This window comes from Xiphias gladius, chromosome 11 (assembly GCF_016859285.1).
Source record: "Xiphias gladius isolate SHS-SW01 ecotype Sanya breed wild chromosome 11, ASM1685928v1, whole genome shotgun sequence".
NCBI lineage: Eukaryota > Metazoa > Chordata > Actinopteri > Istiophoriformes > Xiphiidae > Xiphias > Xiphias gladius.
Window position 1 is genome coordinate 5556976 of NC_053410.1, and position 23154 is coordinate 5580129.

At 41.9% G+C, this 23154-nt stretch overlaps 1 protein-coding gene across 7 annotated transcripts in view; it reads left to right on the top strand.

Moving 5' to 3' along the window:
* The window catches only part of ehbp1 (EH domain binding protein 1), a 150247-nt gene that overhangs the window by 65114 nt on the left and 61979 nt on the right, over window positions 1–23154 (top strand). For 6 of the 7 annotated variants that reach the window (XM_040139339.1, XM_040139342.1, XM_040139341.1 and 3 more), the window contains 5 exons: window positions 7444–7622; window positions 8469–8517; window positions 15459–16271; window positions 17952–17993; window positions 18303–18449. In XM_040139339.1, coding sequence (XP_039995273.1) covers window positions 7444–7622; window positions 8469–8517; window positions 15459–16271; window positions 17952–17993; window positions 18303–18449 — 1230 coding nt within the window. The remainder of the gene's footprint in view (window positions 1–7443; window positions 7623–8468; window positions 8518–15458; window positions 16272–17951; window positions 17994–18302; window positions 18450–23154) is intronic. The other variant, XM_040139343.1, reaches the window with a different exon arrangement.

Consider the following 23154-nt stretch of genomic DNA (forward strand, 5'->3'; position numbering starts at 1 on the left):
ATATATATTCAGTGGGACATTTTGCAGGTGAAAGATACTTGTCAGTGCTCTCTGATATAAGTGACAGTTTCTAAATACCTCAGGCATTTCTGTACTGCAATCTCTTATTTATCAGTTGATATACAGTATTTGTAAAAAAGCCTAAATCGGCTGATTTATTATTCTAGCTCTAAGGACAATCACTTACAAATATGCTGCATTCAAGTCACATCACATTTACTGTGGATTGAAATGGCAGCAAGTTCACCAGTGTTTGAAGTCTGAAGTATTAATTATACCTCAAAACAACACTAAAGTGAAACGCAGTAGTTGACCTGACAGTCATTGTTTCAGATGCGTTATCCAAACAAGTACATGCATAAAAAACTACATAGTTATCACAGAACTGCATTTTGGTTATTTCAGCATATCATGAATGCAAGTTTGGTAAAGTGTGACACAGCAACAAAGAGGAAGAGGCAAGTGGACAATACGGGCTTTGAACTCTTCACCCTGGACTGGTGACAATGCAGTATTTGAAAAAAGGTGGTTGAGACCTCATGTTGTAAGAAATAGATGATGAGGAGGAATGATATTTCACAGGAGTTCGTAATGTCCTTCTGGGTCTGTGTGAACCCATAGGAGGAAAAAAGATGGAGATGAGTTAAGGAAGGAGCGTCTTGGACATTTTAACCAAGAAGTTATGTTGTCTTGTTTTGTCCCTAACGGAATCTGAGCTTCTATACCATCAACCCCCAACACATCCTCACCACACACACAGATACACACCCTGAATCCCAAACCTACCCACCCTGCGTGTCGTTTTTTTTTTCTTTTTTTTCTTTTTTTTCCCCAGCAGCCAAAGCTAATTTGCAGAGGCGTGAGTGTGGGTAATGCTACTGCCGTTTCCATGACAAGCTAAAGCCAGCGCTTACACCGCATTATGCCCCTGTGTTACACGTTAGGCGAGCAAGCGGGCGGATGGGCACACTGCAAGCTGGCACAGTTACTCCTTTGTCTGCTGCCTCCTCCAAACTGTGTTATTTCATGATGTTTTTTTTTTTCCTCCAGTGAATCGTTTTTATTTCAATTTCAAGCCTTGTCTGCTGTCCTCTCCCGTTCTGCTTTTTTTCTGTTGCTTTGCATGGTTATGCCTTTGGAGCAGAATAGGCCTTGGAAGCAAAATGGTTCTGGAAAAGGAAACCGGTTTTCCTGATTTTTGCATTTTACATCTCAGTAGCCAACTGCCGAAAGGCCCTCCGTCTTGGCCTGCAGGTTCATTGCTAGATTGGAAGCATATCTGCTTCTGAGTGAATCACAAGCAACCCCCCATCACCATCACTATCATGATACATGTAGTTATATATTTTCCTACTTTGTGATATTACAAGAAGCCATGGCATAAAGATTTGTTAAAAATGTGGAACAAACAGTTAAATGTTGTCTGGCTAGGTGGCATAGCAGCTGAATGCCTTTCTCAAGAGTAGCAGGGTAATTCTGTCATATGTTCAACCTCCTTGGAAGCTCTCAGGTGTAAAGGGTTATCACTCTCTTTTAACCAGCTCACACACATAAAACAAAGCCTGACTTAACTAAACAGTGTCTTAATGCACAGTCACACATACACGCACACACACTTTCTCTCATGGCTCTCTTTGAAAGGAGCCCCTCCTCAGAATGATTACAACAGTAATGTGATATTTCCTTTGTATGTTAATGTGTATTATTTTTCACGCTACATTTCGCTCTCCTCTCCTGTTCCAGCCTTTTGTCCTACCCCCCTTTCCCTATTGTTCCATCTACTCCACAGCTCCATTTACATAATTGAACTTTTGATTGGACTTTGCTCCCTCCTCTCTGCTCTCATGCAGGCAACATTTGAAATCCGAAGCATAATTTCATGGGTAAAATGAGGTGATCATCCTTTTTTCGCTCTGTCTTTTTCTAATGTGAAGATGTCGGACACAGAAAGCTCAGATTAAACAAATTTCTTGTTTTGATTGAAGGTACAATGTGTGTGTACATCTTGGATAAGAGCTTGGTGTTACTGTATGTTTGTCTACCTTTTCTAAACCACCTTTATCCATATATTACCTCTGGAAGTTTGTGCCTTTAGTGTATGCTTTCATACACTAAAGGCACATTTCAGTATGTCTCTGCCTGCTGTTCAGTATCAGTACATTAGAGCTTGAGTGGCGCATATACAGTATCTGCATTTATACTGTAGACACTGTTGTCATCTGAAGTGAGACTGTGTTTATGTGTGTGTGTGTGTGTGTGTGTGTGTGTGTGTGTGTGTGTGTGTGTGTGTGTGTGTGTGTGTGTGTGTGTGTGTGTGTGGGGACTTCCTCTGTGTTTTTTTTTTTTTTGCTGTAGGCTCCTTGAGCGGATTACAAGTTTTAAAGAGTATGAGATTCAACACCTCCTCAAATCTGACACTCTCTGACACTGCTTTGAAGCCATGAAAGTGAGATTGGAAAGACATGGAAGCTCTTTTCTCTCCACAGAGTCGTGGGTTTATGTCATTGGGTTGAGGCCAGTTAAGTTTCCATTGAAGCGTTATGCCCTGGAGTGAGAGACAAAGCTGCCACTTAAAGCTTTTGACTTGTATCTTTTTTTGACTCTGAAAGGCCAGTTTTAATGCCCTCCGTACTCTTTAGTCATTAAATTGTCTATAATGCTATGTGATTTTGTTTACTTTCTCCATTTGGGGCAACAGGATGACCCATTGGTAGACTGTATTTCAACTCTTCACCCCTGACTCTGCAATTTTCCCTAAAGCTAAAGTCCTGAGCCAAGGGTCGGAATTCCTAATATATCCAGGACTTGATCGATATCCGGACTTTGATCTGAAAATCAGTAAAAGAATTCCTTACAATTATCAATTAAATGACGTTATTTTATACCAACTTGATGGTTGAAAGCAAAGAAGGCACTGCCTAAAACATTTGTCCACAAAATCATTAAAATAATAAATATTAATATTGTAATCCAAGTATGCTGAAAAATGTTTCTTTGCCATGTGTATAAAACCATTGTAGAAATTTTTAAACTTAAGCTAGATGTACCTTACCCTGTCTTGGCCCTGTTTAATTTTGTTGAAGTAGAATTGACTGTTAGCATACTGTTGCAGTCATTGCAAATTGATGGTTGTTTGCTAAGTTACTCTAAAAAGTATTTTAAATGACATCTGCACTTAGCCAGCACAGTAGGATTGGCATAGTACAGAAGTGTAAAAGCAACATTTTCCAACCTTGCTACAGAATTTTTCTTTTACCTAAGACCTAAGATCAACCCGTGACAATTGAATAATTTTCCATATAATGGTTCATCCGCTTTAACCATTATTCCGGATCTCAAATCACATCCCGCCCTTCCAAAATCACATTGCTGACACCAAAAATCCTCCTACTGACACCAGCACCAACAGGAACCTGGATGCTTCCATTTCCAGGTTTCTTTCTCCTATCTTGTCATTCAGGCATTGTAGTGAGCTTAACCCCCCTTCTTTCTCTCTCACATCCTTTACCCTTCTTCCATTTTTTTTCTTTCTTTGCCCTGTCGGATGTATGTTGTTGACACTGAGGCATCAGGAATAATGGAATCTCTTGTCAGTGGCTTGTAGTTTTCGCCCAGGCTGTTAGGGATGTGTATAATAGTAGCAGAGGAGGAGGAAGAGGGGAGGTTATGTGCCACTGATAGTAATGAAGGTTGCCTTTTCATTTTTTAATATGGAATGTTTGTGGGCCGAGGCAATGCTCTCCGCTAATCCTACCCTCGAGCCGAGCTAGCTACATGGCTGTGTCAGTGTTACACACACACACACACACACACACACACACACACACATATACACACCCAGTGACATTCACACAGACAGATAAAAGACAAACACACACACACACACACAAAATACATACATGTGCACACCCTCCTCTAGGCAAGACAGCAAACTGTTTGATAAGTCAGGGTGCATTTCTGCTCCTCATGAAAATTTCACTCCTCCCGTGTTTGTGTCTTAAGGAAATGCACCCAGTTCCTGTAGAAGAAGATATGGTATTTGTTCAATATTTGATGGATATGAAAGCTTGAGAGCGTAGATGCATTTGTAAACCTTTATCAGGACAGAGCTTAATGGAACAGGCTGGGCTGCCGATTGAGGAAATTACATCAGTTTGGGTTGTGATGAACGTGGGGTCACTGCGAGTCATACACTGCTGTCATTGGATGAACACCACAGTGCTCCTAAAAACTGGTTTGTCAGGAATGAAGAAAAGTATGTTTACTCTCATTGATAAAGATTTTTTTTAAATGACTTCCGTTGAAATCACTTGGTAAAACAGAGGTTTTTAAAGCGCCCAAAGTTGAGTAAATTTTCTCAACACACTATGCTCAACTTCTGTCCTCATTATGAGTGTGTGTGAGCCCCCCCCTTTTTTTTAAAGTACAGTTATGTTGCATGTTTATTTGTATGTGTATATGTTTTCACCTGTATGTGGATAGGTGTGTTGGTGTGTATGAGAGAGTGAGCCTTAAAGTCTGTTTCCTACTGACTAATGTATGTGGGGGGGATCCACTAGCTGTGTTACCGTGTGTGTGTTTTTGTGTGTGTGTGTGTGTGTGTGTGTGTGTGTGTGTGTGTGTGTGTGTGTGTGTGTGTGTGTGTGTTTTCTGCCGGCTAGGGTGTAGGGGTCTGCGGCACTGGAGTGTGCTGTGTGTCTAATTGCTTTAATAGCACCTGGTCTCTAATCCCAGGTAATTAGGGTGCTCAAATTAGACAGCTACTTTCAACCGTCACTTGAAAAAGCAGAAAGGGAAGGCCTGGAGGAAGACCACTCCACACTGAAACTCTGCAAACCCACACACACTCTTTTTTTAGTGACACATACACAAAAAACAGTGGCAGAAGACAACTGGAGGAACAAGTTTAGTTCAGCGGGCCAACGCGGGGTATGTGTAGGAAGAAATGATAAATCTCTCATGATTTTCTTAAGATCTTTTATTCTGATTACCCACATTATGTTAGATTAGTTGGTGATATATTTATGTAAAGTGACAAAATTATTAGGATTGGGTCCAAAAACAATTCCTTGTTTACACTGACCTCTCTCTCCATCCCCATACAGTAATTTGAGAGCATGTTATCATCACTATTGACCTTCTGAGTTTTTATATCTTTTTTTTTCCCTCTTCTTTTTTCTTCCGTTTGTTTGAGCGTCACGCAGGCATTGTCGAGGCTGCCTAAAACGTGTCTGGAGAAGCTGTGGGGAAAGGTTAAGGCCCTCTTTTAAAGATGAGCCGGAAATGTCAAGTGTCCGCCCCTCAGGCTCCCGCTACCGTCTCCCTGTACTGAGACTGCCGTAGGGGCCTGCATGACTCACAGTCGTACACACACACACCAGTACAAAGGTTAGGAGTTGCTATTAGAGATGGCCTCCAGTCTCTTTCATCTGTTTTGGCCCTTGTGGCATCTCAGCAGGCTCCAAGCTCGCGGTCACAGGTTAAACTACAACAATGGATGAGCAAGAGGCAAGAAACATCCAGGTGCTTACAGACTACAGCGAAGTTACTCATGCTGGTCTAATACCACTCTTTTGTTAATGCCTGTTGACAATACAAATCAACATATTTTAGTGTCCTAAAATCTGTCAGCAGGGAGGACATCCAAATACCTAAAGGCTTGAAATGATTAATAGACACAGGATAAAAAGCACACAAAGTAGATGTTAAGTCTTTTTTTTTTCTTTCCTACACCCCTGCAAAACCTTCTGCAAGTTGTCATATGTTCTGCAAAAGGCCTAATCATGCTCAAGACTGCAAACCATCACTCAGTAATTCTGTTTCCCAAAATTCAACTGACAAATTTGTCCTAAGTCAGGACTCCCATCACTTCTGTCTGTATTTCCTGTTCTTGCACTAGCACAAAGCCACCAACAGAGGGGGTTGGTTGGCCACCACAAGCCTTGTTACAGGGCTGAGACTCATGTAGTCACATTGGAGGGAGCTGTATTTTCTCCAGACCTTCACTGTGTGTCTTAAAAACTGGGTTAACTGGCTTTGGTGATCAGTCTCAGCTGTTGTAAAGCTAACATCTCTTTCATTCACTTTGCACTTCTAAAGGTTAAGTAAAGGTTTGACTTTGACCTTTTTATGTAACCATCTCGTGCCATGGAGGTTAAACATCACCTGGTGAGAGAAGCGTCATGACAACATTTGCATATTGCAACGGTCATTTAAGGGAATATTGCCCGAGAAAGTACACAATCAAAACAGAGGAGTGATGAAAGATTAAATCAAGGGCCTGAAGTCTGGAGTCTGCTAGTGTGTCCAGTGATATCAGGTAAAATTGAAGCCCGTAAAATGTCTTACATACAGTTTAGAAAAGCAGATTGAGTCTTGAAAAATCTACACTGTGTATATTCTTAAATATTCACATTAAAAAATATTTAAGATGTCATCTTATTTTGTCTAACCGTATTAAAGCCTTTAAAAAGTCAAATTAACCTTGGTGAAACTTAGGCACCCTCTTAAACATACTGTGTCATGTAATTAGGGAAATCTGTCATGTGTTAATGTCTTTGTCTTGCATACAATAGTAATATGCACTTGGATTTTGAACATATTTCATAGCCTTTTTGATCTCTACTCTCTAATGAATTTAATCAAATCTCAGTGACATTTTTGCCATTTCTCTCTAAAATGATCTGAGAGAATTAATCCATATCTGTCGCTCCATAACCAGATTAGCGAATAGCCATCTGAATAATCAGAATAGCATTGGTTCTGCTGGCCATCAGAGGAAGACCAGTGTCTCCATGCCACCAAGGATTTGTGGGATTTGGAGTCTGTGAGAGGAAAGGCTCCTAATGGTGGAGGCTTTCAACCCAGATAAGACTTCAAAGGCGGAGCTAATTAATAAGATGTTTACATTATCCACGGTCATACACTACTTTGTGAATGACCCCTCATTACGGGGTATGTTTGCATGTGTGTGTGTACGTGCATGTGTGGGCTCATTGTATGTCAGTATGGCATGCTAATTGGATGGGTGGAGGTTGCTAAGTAAGACACTGTTGTGAGAAATAGGTAATGAAAGTAGCTCAGACTTGTAGGGAGGGGAGCAGCAGTGTGGGCAATCATAAGAATAAAACTCATGAAATCTTTATTGCAAATGAAATACCCTGCAAAGTACGTTATTTGTTTTTATTAATATTTAAAAAATTTTTTTCTGTCCTTCAGATTATAAAAATCTACTGTGATAGAACTTGTGTGACCCAAAATAACAGTCAAAATTTACTGAATGGATATCAACTTAAAATTGTGAAGATGATAATTAAATAAAAACAATTCTTTCTCTTTCTCCTCCCCTCTCGATACGTCCCTCTCTGTGTTCATGTCCAATCACACCCCTTTAAACCTTCCTCCTCCTCATCATCCTCCTCCTCCTCCTCTCTATGCCTGCAGCCCAGCCCCGTCCCAAGTCCGATTCTTGGAGGGAAGCCGAACGCCAGCCAGTCTCTGCTGGCCTGGTGCCGTGAGGTCACCAAGAACTACCGCGGGGTGAAGATCACCAACTTCACCACCTCCTGGAGGAACGGGCTGGCCTTCTGTGCCCTGCTGCACCACTTCAGACCTGACATAATGTACGAAACAAAGAAACACACACACGAGAATGTTTCCCTCACAATATGAGGGTAGAATAAAGAACACCAAGTCATATTTGGTTGGAAACCAGACTGTTCATTCCTTGGGAAAAGAACAAAATAATGAAGATTGAATCAAAATTTTTAGATCTCTTGAAGATCTGGTATATAAGAATAAGACTCTTCTAATTTGCTCTTTTTGGTAGCTTTGTATAATATTTGTACAGTAAACCTGTCATCATACCGTGGCCTTGTATCCATCATCCCTGTCAGTGTATTTAATTAAGATGACAGATGTGTTCACACTTATGCACGCAGGCCCAATCTCTTATTCTCATATTTACATTCAGAGTTGCAGGTTTGCTGCCAACACTAATCTCGTTCTTGTGTGTGTGTGATTGTAATTCTATGTGAAAATTTTGAGTATCCTGTGTGTGTGTGTGTGTGTGTGTGTGCTAGTGCGTGTGAGAGAGAAATAGATTCACTAAATGTTTAGTATTAAATGTGTGTATGTAACACTCAAAAGTACAGCATATGGAAAACCTGCAGCCCCATCAAGAGAGCAGACATGAAGATCATTTATCAAAACCCTGCTCTGTGTACCCGTGTGTATGAGTGTGTGTTTATGCTTGTGTGCCTTTGCACTCCGGTGTGTTATTTTTACATATTTTCCACTCTATTGGTTCTGTTGATTGCACTGCTATGAAATTGCATGTTACAGTTCTAATGCCATTACATGTGACGCATATTTAAACACACCTCTTTCTCCGCTGTCTCTCTGTCTCCCATTTTCTCTCTCTCTTTCTCTGCCTGCCTCCTGTCCGATCCTCCCCACTGTTCTTCCAGAGACTACAAGTCGCTCAATCCTCAGGATATTAAAGAAAACAACAAAAAGGTAAGAGGCAGCCACCGCTGGGCCCTTCACACCGCTTAGTTCCCTCCCACCCACATCTCCATTTGGCCTTATTTAAAGATCTGCCATTAATTCCTGGATATAGAGTGTGTGTGTGTTTATGTGGTTTGAGGGGGGAGGGACGCAAACACAGATGAAGGCAAGCAAATGCTTCTAGTCAAAATCACACACACATACTAAGGCCAGAATGTTATAATGAGAGTTTTCATAAGACATTCCTGCTATTTGTGTATGGGGCCATGTTTGTCAAAAGCATGCCTGAGTCACCTGGCAGAGATGAGATGGTATCTTAAGTCAGCAGCCTGCTGGGAACTTACTAAACTACTTCTGCTGTGTGTGTGTGTGCGTGTGTGTGCGTGTGTGTGTGTGTGTGTGTGTGTGTGTGTGTGTGTGTGTGTGTGTGTGTGTGTGTGTGTGTGTGTGTGTGTGTGTTGGTGTCAGTGTGTGTATGTGTAATTTGAACATATTTGTCTTGTGTTGATGAGACCGGTTTGTTTGTATGTGTACTTAAGAGTGTACAGGAGGAGGTATGCGTTTGTTTGTTGGTGTGTATTAACTGCTATCCATGTTAGCTTGAGTATCACTGCCTCTTTGGTTTCATGCCTCTTCTCTCATCTCCATTCTAAGAGCCTAAGAATATCAAACCACACGTATGCACACACTCCTAAACCTCAACTGAATAACCCACTGCAAATGTACACAGACCTATATTCCACTCTGCCCTATGTCATCATATCAGCACATTCACAGTATGAGGCGCACAATCGCACACATGACCATTTTTCCCTTTGTCCCCCTGGCTCTTCGTGTTCTCATTCACTTTTTCCGTACACACCTGCGAAGCACACAAATGCACACTACTGTTTTCCCCTTTTACTCTGTTACTACACACTCACACACTTATATACACACAGACTCCCTGTCCCCTTTCTGGCCCTGAGGGCTACACAGAACGATATGCGTAGGGTTCCTGCAGCTTGATTTCCTCTTCTCATACACACTCTGGCTCAGCGATAACCTCTGGTGGCCCTGTTAGGCATGAATGCTACCCTGTTGACAATAACCATAGTGAGGGAAAAGGGAGAGACCCAATCCCATATCTGCTAACTGCCCCCCACCCCCCTCCAGGTGCTCAAGTAGCCCTGAAGAAATTGGTTAGATATAAGTAATATGGGAATATGCTGTAGAAGGTGATAGCTGGTGAATAGCTGCAGCACTGTACCCAGTGTGCTGCAGCTAGCCTCTCTGTAGAGATCTATACCTGGTGCCGATGTACATTTGGCCAAGCAAGCTGTTCCTTTACAGTGTGTATAGGAGACACTGGTAGATATCACCTGCCACCTCGTGCCAGTTCTCATGGAGCCCTCAAGAATCTGGGCATGCCGTGTGTCTACAAGCAACATGGGTATATGCCAAACAAGGTATTAGTTAGTAAATGTATGTCTAGGTCTCGGTAAATCAGGACAACCTGAATTGTGCGGGGCCAGAATTGTTTTCCTTTTCAAGAGGTATCCAACAGCCCCTAAAGTCTGATTTTGTCCACGAAAGTTGTCCAAATTTAAGACCTCAAATCCAGGTGTAGGATTTCATTTTTTCAGGGTGTAAAATGTGTCTGAGTGCTACGTTTACACACTCTTACATAGTTTTGACGAATTACATAAAATCTGCAATATGTCTTTTACCAAGTACACCTGGTAAACAAAACAAAACATTACCTGACAGAAAGAAAATGAAAATCATTGCTACACATTTCAACCAAATATTTGACGCTACCATTTTACAAATAGAAAAATAAATGCTCACCTAATATATAACACATCCTGTGTCTTTTCATGTTTCCTATTTACTGGTCTAACACTTGAAAATAATGTGGACTGGTACTGTAAAGTAGGCTAAATCAGTCAGAATCCCGTTTGATGCAGATTTTTTTCCTTAATCAGATTAGAGAAAATCAGACAGAACGTTCATAAACATGGCAAACATTGAAGTGCCTGGTTCTTATAAATTTATCTACCAAGAACAAATACTACCAGCTTTTTTTGTTTGACGAGTGTTAAATCAAACAGGAAGTTTGTGCCACTTTATTTTAGTTCTTAGGTTAATGTCCATGTTCAGTAACAATAAAATGTGCATGTAAACTGATTTGCACTTTACGTGACATGTGATGAAAGTTGCTGTCTGGTATATTTCCTGCAGTGCCACATAACTGTAAATGAATTACCCTCAGTGGTGTACATGACTGTGAAAGCCTATGGGTTCAGGCAAAAGGAGAGAGGAATAATGCATCATGTGGTGTCATGTAGCACCCTGAAGGTGTTGAACAAGAGAAGGGTGTCCATGATACTGCAAGCAAAAAAAGAAAAACAACTAACACTAGGCACAGGTGAGGATAGCAGAGTGTGGCAGGTTACGGACCCCAAAGAGCAAGCAAGGAAAAAAGAACTGAAGAATGAAAATGAAAGTGGAGTAAAGATGTTTTAAGAAGAAATCACAACGTGTGGAGAACAGAATGAAAGAGGATGATGAAAAGAGACTTCTTCCCCATCCACAGTGTTGTATAGAGTTGATTCATAAAGCGTTATTAGAATGTATAGAATACATTGAATGGACGGCAGAGATGGAAATGTATAGAAATCACAACTATCTCTGCTTTTCATGGCTAGTTGATAGACATGCCCCCTCCTCCTTTCACAGTCTATCTGTGAGGAGTGATTGCAATGAGCTCAGACTGTGCTGAATTATGACAGATAAGGACAATCAATATTGGGGGTGGGTAGGAAAAAAAGAGAAAGAAGAGAATATTTAGAACATTCATAGCCTTTGAAATGATCTATTATCAGTGAATATGTGTATGTATGCTAGTCTGTGGATGATTCAAACATTGCCTGTGCATTTGAGGAGTTTGCATGTTGAGAGCTCTGGTGTGTTTGAACGGCTTACTCCCCTGTCTTGTCTGTTCTGTGTGTGTGTGTGTGTGTGTGTGTGTGTGTGTGTGTGTGTGTGTGTGTGTGTGTGTGTGTGTGTGTGTGTGTGTGTGTGTGTGTGTGTGTGTGTGTGTGTGTGTGTGTGTAATGAGGCCAAGGAGAAGTCATTTGTCATGCCATCTGATAGTGTAGCACCAAGCACCAGGCTATAGCACCCTGAGCACAGCCATGAGGGGTTGGGCTGAGGGGAGGGGGTGCAGATGATTGACAACGATAGATAGCTGTCAGTCACTGAGAGGGAGTGGAGGGGGAGCAGGGAGCAGCAGCCTGGGGCAGGCGACGGTGACATTTAGTCCAGACCAAAAGCTTTGTCAGTTGGTTGATGGAAAGTGAGAAATCTAAGTATTTTCCAAAATACATGATATTCATATTGGACAAAGATGTTGCTGTAATCAGTCAGTGTTGAGAAATACTGAAGATGAAGTTTATTGACAGACTTCTTTCAGATGTTATTGCCCAAGCGTTAGGGTTATAGTTCAAATCATTATCATGTATAATAATATTTTTTGATAAGGGTAAAGCTCATGATATGGGGAATGTTTGCAAAATCACATATAAATGATTGATTGCAATCATCTGTTTTTCACTGTAATTTGTTACAGTAGACAAAACTACTCACACATGTAAAACCTAAACAATCCATATGGTAGTGTTTGATTATAATTTGCTTAGAGGCATTTGTTTATAATTTGGGAAGAAGTAATACAATGATGATATGACATGAAAACTCTGTTAAAGATCATATTGAATTATTGCCCAGCCTTACCGTGCACACTCTGCTCTTTTCAGAGATTTTCAGACAGACTTGATTTTTATTTTGTGATTAGCATGGGCACTGTACTTTAATTTGAATCAATCGAATATACACTATCCTGCTGCCATAAATACTCATTAGAAAACCAGATTCGCGGCTGAAAATATTCCCCAAAAAATGTACTATTTACTCTTTTTTGAGTAACATTTGCTAATAACTACAGTGCCCCTCCATTTTAGGAAATCATTTAGCCTTTTTTTAAAAATGAAAGTAAATATTTGTGAGCCCCTTTAAAGAGTTAAGTTTCAAGTCAGAGCCATTGGGCATGAGTTCCACAGACTGAGTAGGAAAGTGAAAACATTAAAAGACAGACTAAAACATTGCTGGTTTTGGTATTTTCATGGGTTTTCCTGACAATAAAAAAATATATATATTACCGCCCTTATTCTTCAATTGCCATGGACATACTTGAGTTGAACAGACTTTATGCTTCCACCACAGAAAACAGTTCCCCTAAAAACAACAGGTCTTCCCTCAGCAGTCATCAGTGTCTCAGTATGAAATGATCAGTGCTCATCAAGCTATGAGAGAAGATATAGGAAGAATAAAGCATGACACTGAGGTCAAAAAGACTGTAGCACACATCAAGACTAACATTGACCCTGAAACAAAACCCAGCTCGAGAGCTTCCCTCCCTCCTTCCTCCTCATACAGCTCTCACTTTCTCCCACTCTCGCTCTTTTCTCTCTGTCATTCTTTCATTCTGTCCCCATTGAGCAGCAAAGTTGTCGCTCTCTTTCACAGCTTACCCTGGGCAAGAGGGGAACAATGCGAGCACACTTTGCTCCCCTGAATACGTGTTAGAAACCCAATCAGGCCCTCTTATTTCCAATATTCTTTTCTTTCTTTTCTCTTTCTTTTCTCTTTCACACTCCCTTTCTGCCAGGCGAAGGAGGGGGGAACTTAAACAGGCTCGCTGTAAAGGCAAACTCCTCTCTGTTCTCCCTTTTTCTTTTTTCCCCGCCGTCAGTTATTTCTTCCTGATTTGTCTTTGCAAGCACAAACACACATACATACACACACACACACACACACACACACACACACACACACACACACACACACACACACACACACACACACACACACACACACACACACACACACCTCATTTCCCTGTGCGAGTATAGATGTTCCACCCATTGTTACCCTGTCCATCAATAGAAAGGGACAAAAGAGGTGAGAATGAAAAAGATTTCTCCTAACAAAAGACATCATAATTGATTGTAAATTGAGAAATATCTCTCAGTTTAAAGCACCACCTTCTCACTCTCCATTTCTCTCTTTCCATTCTCGTGTCAGCAGTTCTCTCTGTTATAGAAACAAGTACAGTTGGAAAAATAAGATTAACTTCATTAACCAGGGTTTGTAACTGGAAGGTCACAGGTTCATTTTCCTGAGCTGTGTCTGAATCACTTCCTTGTTCCCTCCCTATATAATAACCAGTCAGTAGTTAACTCTGTAGTGAGTGGTGAATTGAGATTTCAAACACTTATGACTTACCATGACTTTAATAGTTGAGCTTTGGATCACCCGTAGATGGCACCACCGCAGAACTAGATGGATGTATCGTGCTTGGTCAGACCATATTGTGCTTTAAGTGTATTATCCACTCTAACTGTATTTACATTTTTTCATGCACTTAGTGATAATGGAGCAGTTGTGCGCTTCTGACAATTTCTGTAGTTGTCAGACTGTCTGAAAATGTGCGCTGTTATCCTCATATTTAAACAATCTCACGTCTCTCCTCTAGGTGACATCCAACTTTTCACCCTGCTTTCAAGTGTGGTCATTCTGGGCCAACTAATAACACTTTTGCCTCCCATCGCGGTCAGACAACACGTCGGTTGAGCGTGGTCTTCTCTAGCCTAACCCGGCGTTTAGAGTTTAGACACTCAATTTAGGTGACGGAAAGAAAATATAGTGCACGTGGTAGTAAATAGGGAATCCTTACAGACACAGCGCACACGTTAAATGTCTTCCACAGATGTCACAGGCACGCTTGAGCAAAACGCTCAACCCATCCATAAGGTTGAAGTTGCTCATAGACAGTTTTACAAGGAAGTTCCCACATCCAATGGATGGATGCAAAGCAGGGACTTAATGAAAAATCATACATGCTCAATACACTCCTTCCCTGGATAAATAAAAATACGAGGGGGAAGAAAGAGAAGTAGTTATATTGAAGAAGGACAGGGCTGAAGAAGAGTGAGCCTGCTCTTCAAAACAATCCCTGGGACAAATAAAGGTTAAAATACACGGAGGAGTGTTTGAAAGTCAGAGAGGGAGACAGAGAGAAAGAGAGAGATTGATAGACTGGGGAGATCTGTGGAGGCAGTGAAACAAACGAGCGCTGCAACAGGTTGGAATTTGATCAACACTATCAAGCAGGCCAGATACAAGCTGTGATACCTGGGAGAGATGGGTGGGGAGGTTGTGTGTGTGTGCAGGAATGGAGGTTGTGTGTATGTGTGTGTGCTGTTAATCTATTTATTTACCTGTCATTGGCTGCGATAATGGTTTTCATCCCTTCTCTCTCTCTGTCTCTCTTTCTCAGTCTATCTGGTGATGGGGGATTGGGTTTCGTGAGTCGCTTGATAATCAAACCTGTATTTTCTCATCAGACTCTAATCAGACCAATTACACGCGTGACGGAGAGTGTGGGCAGGTTGATGTAGGGGGGCGATAAGGACACACACACACACACACACACACACACACACACACACTTTGGGATTAAGCGCTCTGTCTTGGGGTATCTGCGTCTCTTATCGGGGACAACCATCCCTGACATGACCTGTCAGCAGTCATGCCAAAGGTGTCTCTCACGCACAAACACACGTGAACACATACACACATGGATCATGCATGCAATGCAGCATGCACCAAAGACAACCTATGTCAGAGAAAGAGACTAGACTTCTTCTATTTCACCAACTATTGTCACCCCCCATCCTTCTCAATCCTTGTTGTAATGCGGTCTGTTCTTTTCTTTATTCAGCTTCTCTTTCCAAACAGTAAAACTTTTTTCCCAAATTTGAAGTTTTTTAACATGACACTGGTTCTGTGGAATTATGTGAATCGATAATTGAAAGTTTGTTTACTTTAGTGTCTTTTTTTGGCAGGCGTATGATGGCTTTGCGAGCCTGGGCATCTCCCGTCTCCTGGAACCATCCGACATGGTTCTGCTGGCGATTCCTGACAAGCTGACAGTAATGACCTACCTTTACCAGATCCGGGCTCACTTCTCCGGTGAGGAGCTCAACGTGGTGCAGATAGAGGCCAACAGCAATCGCAGCACATACAAGGTGGGCGACTTTGAAACTGATACAAATGCCTCCATAGGCCAGGACAAGTTCTATGCTGAGCTCAATGACGTGCAGCACCGCCAGGGTACCTCTCAGCCTGCTGCGTCTGCTGATGGTGTTAACACTGAGTCTAACGGCACTAAAGTCACTGAGGAAGAGGTGATGGAGCCGAGTTGGAAGGCTGAAATGGGAGCAGTTTCAGCCGGCTTGCCGACAGCAGGGCCTTTGCAATCCTCACCTCCTGTCCCATCACCACGCACAGTATTAGACACCTCAGCAACAGACTCGACCCACTTGACACCGCCAAGCTCTGGGGACAGGGGGAATCTGCTCAAAGCCAACACTTTAGACCTTAGTGAGTTACCACAGAGAGTGGAGAGAGAGATGGAGAAAGAAAGACAGCAGAAGGAGGAGGTGGGAGAGGATAGAAAGGAAGGAAGTACAGAACCAGGGCTCCCCACCATGAGAGGGGCCACCTCCTCACCACCGCACCAGAAACTGGGCTTTTCCTATAACAGGGACGCTGACCTTATCAAGAAGAAGAGGGCCGGCCTGCGTCACTCAGATTCTGAGCCCGTCTCAGACACCAAGTCCCCTCCAGTCAACCACAAAGACACACCGGCCAAACAGGTAAACACCCAGAAAAGCAATGGCATTAAGGTGAACATTCACTCAACATGTAAAAATACATGAGAAGAATCAAATTCCAGAGAGCTACATACGACGCTACAGTATATTAATTATTAAAAGATAATTTTATGGTTATTCCTGAAATAGAGAACTTCTTTTCTGTCAAAGTGCACATGCAGACCCACATACTGTAGAGATGTAGAAACAGGAGTGTTCAGTTTTCATCCAATGTTTTGAATATTCATAAACAAGTCCTATAAGGGTATGTAAGAGATTAATTAAGCTATCTCACATCTAATTATAAATCCTGTACCTTAAACAACCTCTGGATCAGTCTGTATGATGTAGACTAATTCTCATCTTGCTACTTAAGTCAGGTATTAAGATTCTGACAACGTTTGCCTGCAGGTACCTGCCTGGCCCCTAAATGGATTGTTCAGGTTTTTATCCTTGCACCCTGGCTTTGATTGAAACTTTCACAGCTACATCAGTCGTAAGACAGAGGATGCGGTGAACATTCATTCCCTCCTGGCACTTGCTAAGCTTCAAATCCCGACCTCGTTGATGCCATTGCAGAGATGACCGTACCAGAATTCTTCCGTTCTGCATTAGATGTTGTCGTCACCTGTCTTGTTGCCGAGGCCCAGACACATCGAGGCCGGGCCGTTAACCTGTGGCGACTATAGAAGGCACCCAGGAGAACCCCCTGCTTTGACATTTCATTATATTTTTCATTATATTTCTCATCCCTTCAGTTGATGGCAGTTGGCGCCGTGACTGCTCAGGCGTGGCGACGCTTTGCGCAGAGCACACATCTCGTCTCTCTCACGCACTGGCATGCACCTGTGTGCGTGTACGCACACAAAAACCCATTGAATACATTGCTGCCTGTGTTGGTTAACCCCAGATTACCGCTTCCTGTTTACAAGTCGAAAGGTCACGGGGCAGGCGGGGGCCAGCAGGGGGGTTATGACAGCTATGACACCCAATTTTGATCTGCTGTTATCTAGTTAGCGAGATGCATCCTCGGCTGCACCCAGGCCAGATCTGACTTGTTGAAAGGATAAACATGTTTCAGTGTTATTAACAGCTTGGCTGTAATATTCCTCTGTCTAAGCCAAATCTAAAAGCTCTGTTTATACTGTTTGCACCCCCTTATAACACAGCCAGGATTACCCTGCAGATAAAATTCTAAGCTAGGTAGGTTTTTTATTTTTTTTATTTTTTTGCTTTCTTGTCAAAGCCGTCATGCTCTCCACATCACTGGGCCCAGACAGGGCTGTGAGCCCAGCTGGTACACTGGGCCATAATGCCAGACTGCAAGTCCTGTATATCATGGGGAATATACCCTTCTCCTACTTTTGTCCCTGTTTGTCTAAATCCCTTTTGTCCATATCCCCCTGCTTACTGTACAACAAATAAATATGAAAACTGTTCTACTCTAGGGAAATAGGTCAGTCAGTGTTTGTTTCTGTCCCATGTCACTTACACCAATCAGCCACAACATTAAAACCAGTTACTGGTTTTAATCACCAACACAAGCAATATTATTTGTTGCATTGTGTTGACAAAATACTTCATTTAGAACTTGTAACTATTTACTGTAATTCCAAAGGTCCAGAGGTATTTTTAATATTTGGCTGCACACCTGTAATGAATGTTGTGTTTTCTCTTTCAAAGGAGCCAACGTCTGCCACTGTACCAAGCCCACCAGCTGAGAAGGTGAGTAAAATTTTGAAGATAATAGAAGACTGCAGATGTGAACAAAATGTACCGATAGTATTTTTACAGTTTAAAACAACTTTTACACACCAGACGCTTACGAAGACGAAGTGTATGAGACTCTACAAGGACTCATTTCTTATATCCAACCTGTGGGCCTACATGATAGGTTTTACTGAACAAAACAGGCCTTATTTATGACAGTTTTATTGGAAGTGAATTCTGCCTAGTCCTGGTTACTGTCTCTAGCATTGTTTTATCTGATCAAAATCACTCTGTTTATTTATTTATCTATCTATTTGCGCACAGAAGGTGCTCTCTCGTCAAGAGGAGCTAAAGGAGAGAGCCAGGCTCCTCCTGGAACAGGCCCGCAGAGATGCTGCAATGAAAGCCGGCAACAAGAACGTCCCCAACCCAGCCGTGACTGCACCAACCAGGGCCGCAAACGTCTGCGATGTAAGTCAAAGTGGTGTGTGTATGAACTGTACCTGTTTTCTTTCCTCAGTCTAAAGAATGACACTGTCTGTGTATAACAATACAAAAGACAGGTCAGTTCTGTGGTCATTTTAAGATTTGGCACAAGATTTGATAATAAAATCAGACCTGACTCACAGCTGAGTCAGTTTCAGCCTTAGACCCACTGGATCAGCCTGGTCTTCAGGTTTCTGAGGGAGGGGTCAGGTCTGTCCGACCACTTCTTTGTGTATAATATGTAAAGGCTGTCCAAAGTTTCAGTTGTCTGTCCCTGCCGATTTCTTTTTGAACTGGAGTGTTGTACAGCATCACCTCAGTGTGCAGGAACAGCTACTAGAGTGACCACCAGCCTTTTCAACACCCTCGTGTCACTTCCCCAGCTCTGTATTTGCTGCTCACTACACTTGCAACATGCTGGAAAAGCCTGTCCAAATTGTCTCATCCTCTGGCAGTCCACTTTGGTAAATCCTTTATGAGAAGGCTTTGAGAAGGAGAGAAGACTTTTCCTTATTAACTTCTGCTGAGACTCTCTTATGGACCGTCACTGAACGTCACAACCTGAACATGTCAGTAAGAAAAACCAAAATGTGGATAGACTCCCTCTCTCCCTAGTCACTCGTTAAACATTTCCCTCTCTCTCTCTTTCAGTCTCTGTCTTCAGTCATCTTGACTCTGCACAATTTTTATAACATCCCGACCAAATTTGCTGCCCTCTCACTTTCCCCGGACACTAAGTAAATGTTGTACACAAACACCTGTCAGCAAAAGTACATTCATGGTAAAGAGGGGTGAGAGTTGCTGTACTGAAGCAAACTAGACTAGAGAAGACACACGTGAAATTGCCAGCTCCGAAACGAGCACGCTCCACTGAACATAATATACTGGGAGTGGGAGGGGGCGTACTCATGGACCAGGAGTTACCCTGAGAAAGCGCTGTGGTCAAATCCTCACTGACGTTTCCAAATGTTTCAGAGAAAGGAAAGGAGGGTAAGAAAAAAATATAGTCTTGTGAGAATTGGGACGACAAGGGATTTGAGGGTAAAATGAAATAAATACCTTTTGGTAATGAAATATCTAAAAGGCAGCAGCCGCATGGCCCTGCATGCTGCCTGAATCCTTAAAGAGAAATATGCCCTTGAATTAGATGTTTTTGAAAGTGTGTGTGTTTGTGTGTGTGCATGCTTATGTATTTAAGTGTGTTGTCAGTGTCTGTCTGTGTGTGGGCATGCAAATGTATGTTCATGTCTGCGTGCAGGCCACAGGAATAACCATTTCGGCATAATCTAAGGAAATAAATGAGGACCTTCCAAGGACTGGTGGCGTTAAAAGTCTTCAGAGGCAGAAAGCAGATTAAAAGAGTTCTTCAAAAGCTGTTGCAACGCCGATATATTTCCTTAGCGACAAAAAAAAGGTCCTCTTCTGTCCCTTGTTGTGCGTCAAGATGGCTGACTTCACTTAGATTAGCTCCTTAAAGTAGCCAGACCCACCCCTCTACTCTTTCTCTCTCCCTCTCCTCCTGATTTCCTTACTCATTTCCAAGGACAATTGGTTAATAACCCTCTCAAACACACATGCACACACACTGCTCCCATGCATAGGGGAACGAGGGAAAGGAGGCGGGGCGAGAGGGAGATATTGAATTGTTTACACTTTTTTTAATAGAAAACATTGATCAAAGGAATACGACTGGCCTTGAGGCCAACGTGCTGATAATTGTTAGTGATTCAGATTAGATTACTTGATGTCTTGTTTTGATTAGCGCTAGTATGTGTGTGTGTGTGTGCGTCCATGTTATCTGCTGGAGAGGCCCAAGCCTTCCCCATTTAACTCTCCATCCATCTAAGTAGGTGCTTTGCGGTTTAGCATGCATAAGGTATAATTTAATTCAATTAAAGCCGGCTTCATTCTTCCAGGGAAGTGGCTAATGTGGGGGCAACAGAATGATTTGGGGCAGAGGGAGAGGAGGGGGCTACATTTGTGAGGGATATTGTGACGATGACGCTGTTCGGTCGTTCAAAGCACATAACAAATCAGCCCATCTGAGATTCATATTTTATCTATTAACCAAAATTGTGTCTTACTCAAAGAAGCACGAGTCTGGATTTTTATGTGATCTTACAATTCTCTGTAGCGCTGAAATTATTAATTGATTTGTCGGAAAAATATTGAAAGCTTAATTGATAATCAAAATAATCATTAGTTGTAGCACTAATCAGATCTCCAATCACAGTAGGAGGATCTTTCCTAATTGAGATGAGTTAGTTTTGAACTGCACTAAGTCATTTTTTGGGTCAAGTATGATCACTGGTGGGAAATCTTCTCTCTGCGCAATGGAAGTAATGAAGCTAAACTTCACATTACATACAAAACTTTTCATCTAAAACTCTCCTGAACTGGTTAGTCAAAAAGGGTTGGACTCATCAACAAAGTCTGGTCCCTCTGATGATGTGATTATTTGTTGTTCCACCCAGTCACCATAAATAAAAAATTTAGGTCAGAGGAGGGCGTGCTTACTGTTTACATTTTTGGTAAATGATGTCAAATTAACCAAGTCCCTCAGATCTTCTTAAATTAAACTTTAGAAATCATCTCCCGCTGCAATTTAGATCGCCAATTAAATCTTTAAAAAAAACCTAAATCATGCCAGGGAGTTCTTGGTAACTAAAAACAAATCTCGGCTCTATAAGAAGTTCTTCATAAGACTTTGTTTACCAATTGTATAATAAACCCTTTTTCCAATCATGCGCCTGTACTTCCCTTTATTTGTTCTCAAGTTAAAGCTCCTTCACACCTTTTACCGTAGCATATACTGCATCTCCTAATAGAAAGCAGCAATACCTCCTGATTTTTTTTTTTCAGAATCAGAGAAACTATGCACTTAGCAATTGTGTTCAAGCTTTTTAATCAAAAAAGCCATGGCACTGATCAAAGTGAGACATAACAAATACAGAGAACTGTTGGTAGATAATTTGATGGGTATTTTTGTTTTCTTGTACTTTTTCTCTTCAAATAGGAATGACGTCATGTCTGTGGCTTCAGTTTTAGATTTTTTTTTTGTAATACTGGAGATCTAGGAACTGAGGCTTTTTCTACTGTTGCTGTCATTACAGCTCACACTAAACGCTATAACTAGATGCAACAAATCAAAGACATACACAGATTAACATATGGTAACAAGGGTTACTATCACATATGCATACCACTACATATCCACAGCTACACTGGCTGCCATCAACATGAATGTAGCTGGAAGCAGACCAATATGTCGTGTGTGTGTGTGTGTGTGTGTGTGTGTGTGTGTGTGTGTGTGTGTGTGTGTGTGTGTGTGTGTGTGTGTGTGTGTGTGTGTGTTTAGCCCTGTTCTCTTGACCTATGCTCTCCCTCCTGCCATCCCTAATTGTAGCCCACAGTGACTGGTTCTTTCATCTAAGTTCACAGGTTCACTTTTCTCTCTTTCTCTCCATTCCCGTCTTCTCAGTCACTTTCTCTCTCTTACTCTGTCTTTTTATGTCCATCTTTCTTTTTTTATTTTAAACCAATTTCTTTTCTTTCTCATCATTTTTTTTTTTTTTTTTCAGTTTCTTGTCTTGTATTCGTGTTCTTTCTATTTCTCTGCTTCTCTGCCGCATCTCAACTTCTTGTTGCTCTTCTCTGCCTCTTGTCTTGCTGTCTGTCCTACTATCTCTGGTCTATGATGGACAAGCAGTACTACTAATTGTTTTGAGCCCATCATCCCCTCGTCCTCCTCCTCCTACTCCTCATAGCTGGCCTTCAGAACATATCAGTAGTCACAGTGCTGATGTCTTGTAATGTTGTAATGTCACCGCCCCCTACCCATACAGCAGCCAGATGGGTAATTAATGAGCTTTCCTAAAATATCTAGGGCAAGGACTTTATTCTCATTTCTCTCATTTTACCATCATTGCAGACTTCCCAATTTTTCTTTTAGTCTTTCTCTTTTAGTCTTTCCCACTGGTATTAGTTTAATGGAGAAGTGCGTGTTGTCTGTGTGCGTCTATGTCTGTTCGCTTCAGGTCTTTTCATCCATTAGCAGATGAGAACAGCAATTTCACACCGGCCTGGCCAGGCTAATTATCAGGATCCACACCAGGTTTGGGAAAAGTGTGTCTTTGTGTGTTTGTGTGCATGTGGACACACAAGCATGTGCTCCTATGTGCATCTTTGTGTGTTTCTTTGCAAAAACTGCAAAGCAAAAATATGTGTGTGAAAGTATGTTGCACCTGTACACTTTTGCGGTCTTTTTAATGTTTGTGTGCGTGAGTGAGTGTGTGTTCACACACATGCCTTGGTGTTTTCCAGGTAAGAGAGTTCCCCTGCTCACTGACTCGTTGTGATTCCTATAATAGGGTCCTGTTTGATTTTTGCCGACCAGCACCCCTACCTCCTCCTCCTCCCCCCTCCTCCTTCATCGCTCCCTCTCCTCTTCTCATGAGTGGAGGGGTCTCCTGCGTCTCTGCTGGTGTGACCTGTGGGTGTTGTCATCTACTCCCATCTGCTGTCTGTCCTCTGATCCTGACTTGACTGCATTCATGCCCTCATTTTTTCCTGTCTTCCCTCTCTTTCCCTCTTTCATTTGTGTCACTAGTGGCAAAAACAAAGCCCTCTGGCTGAACCTTGACATTCCTAAAATTAAAAAAAAAAAAAAAAAAAATTATTTCTGAGTTAT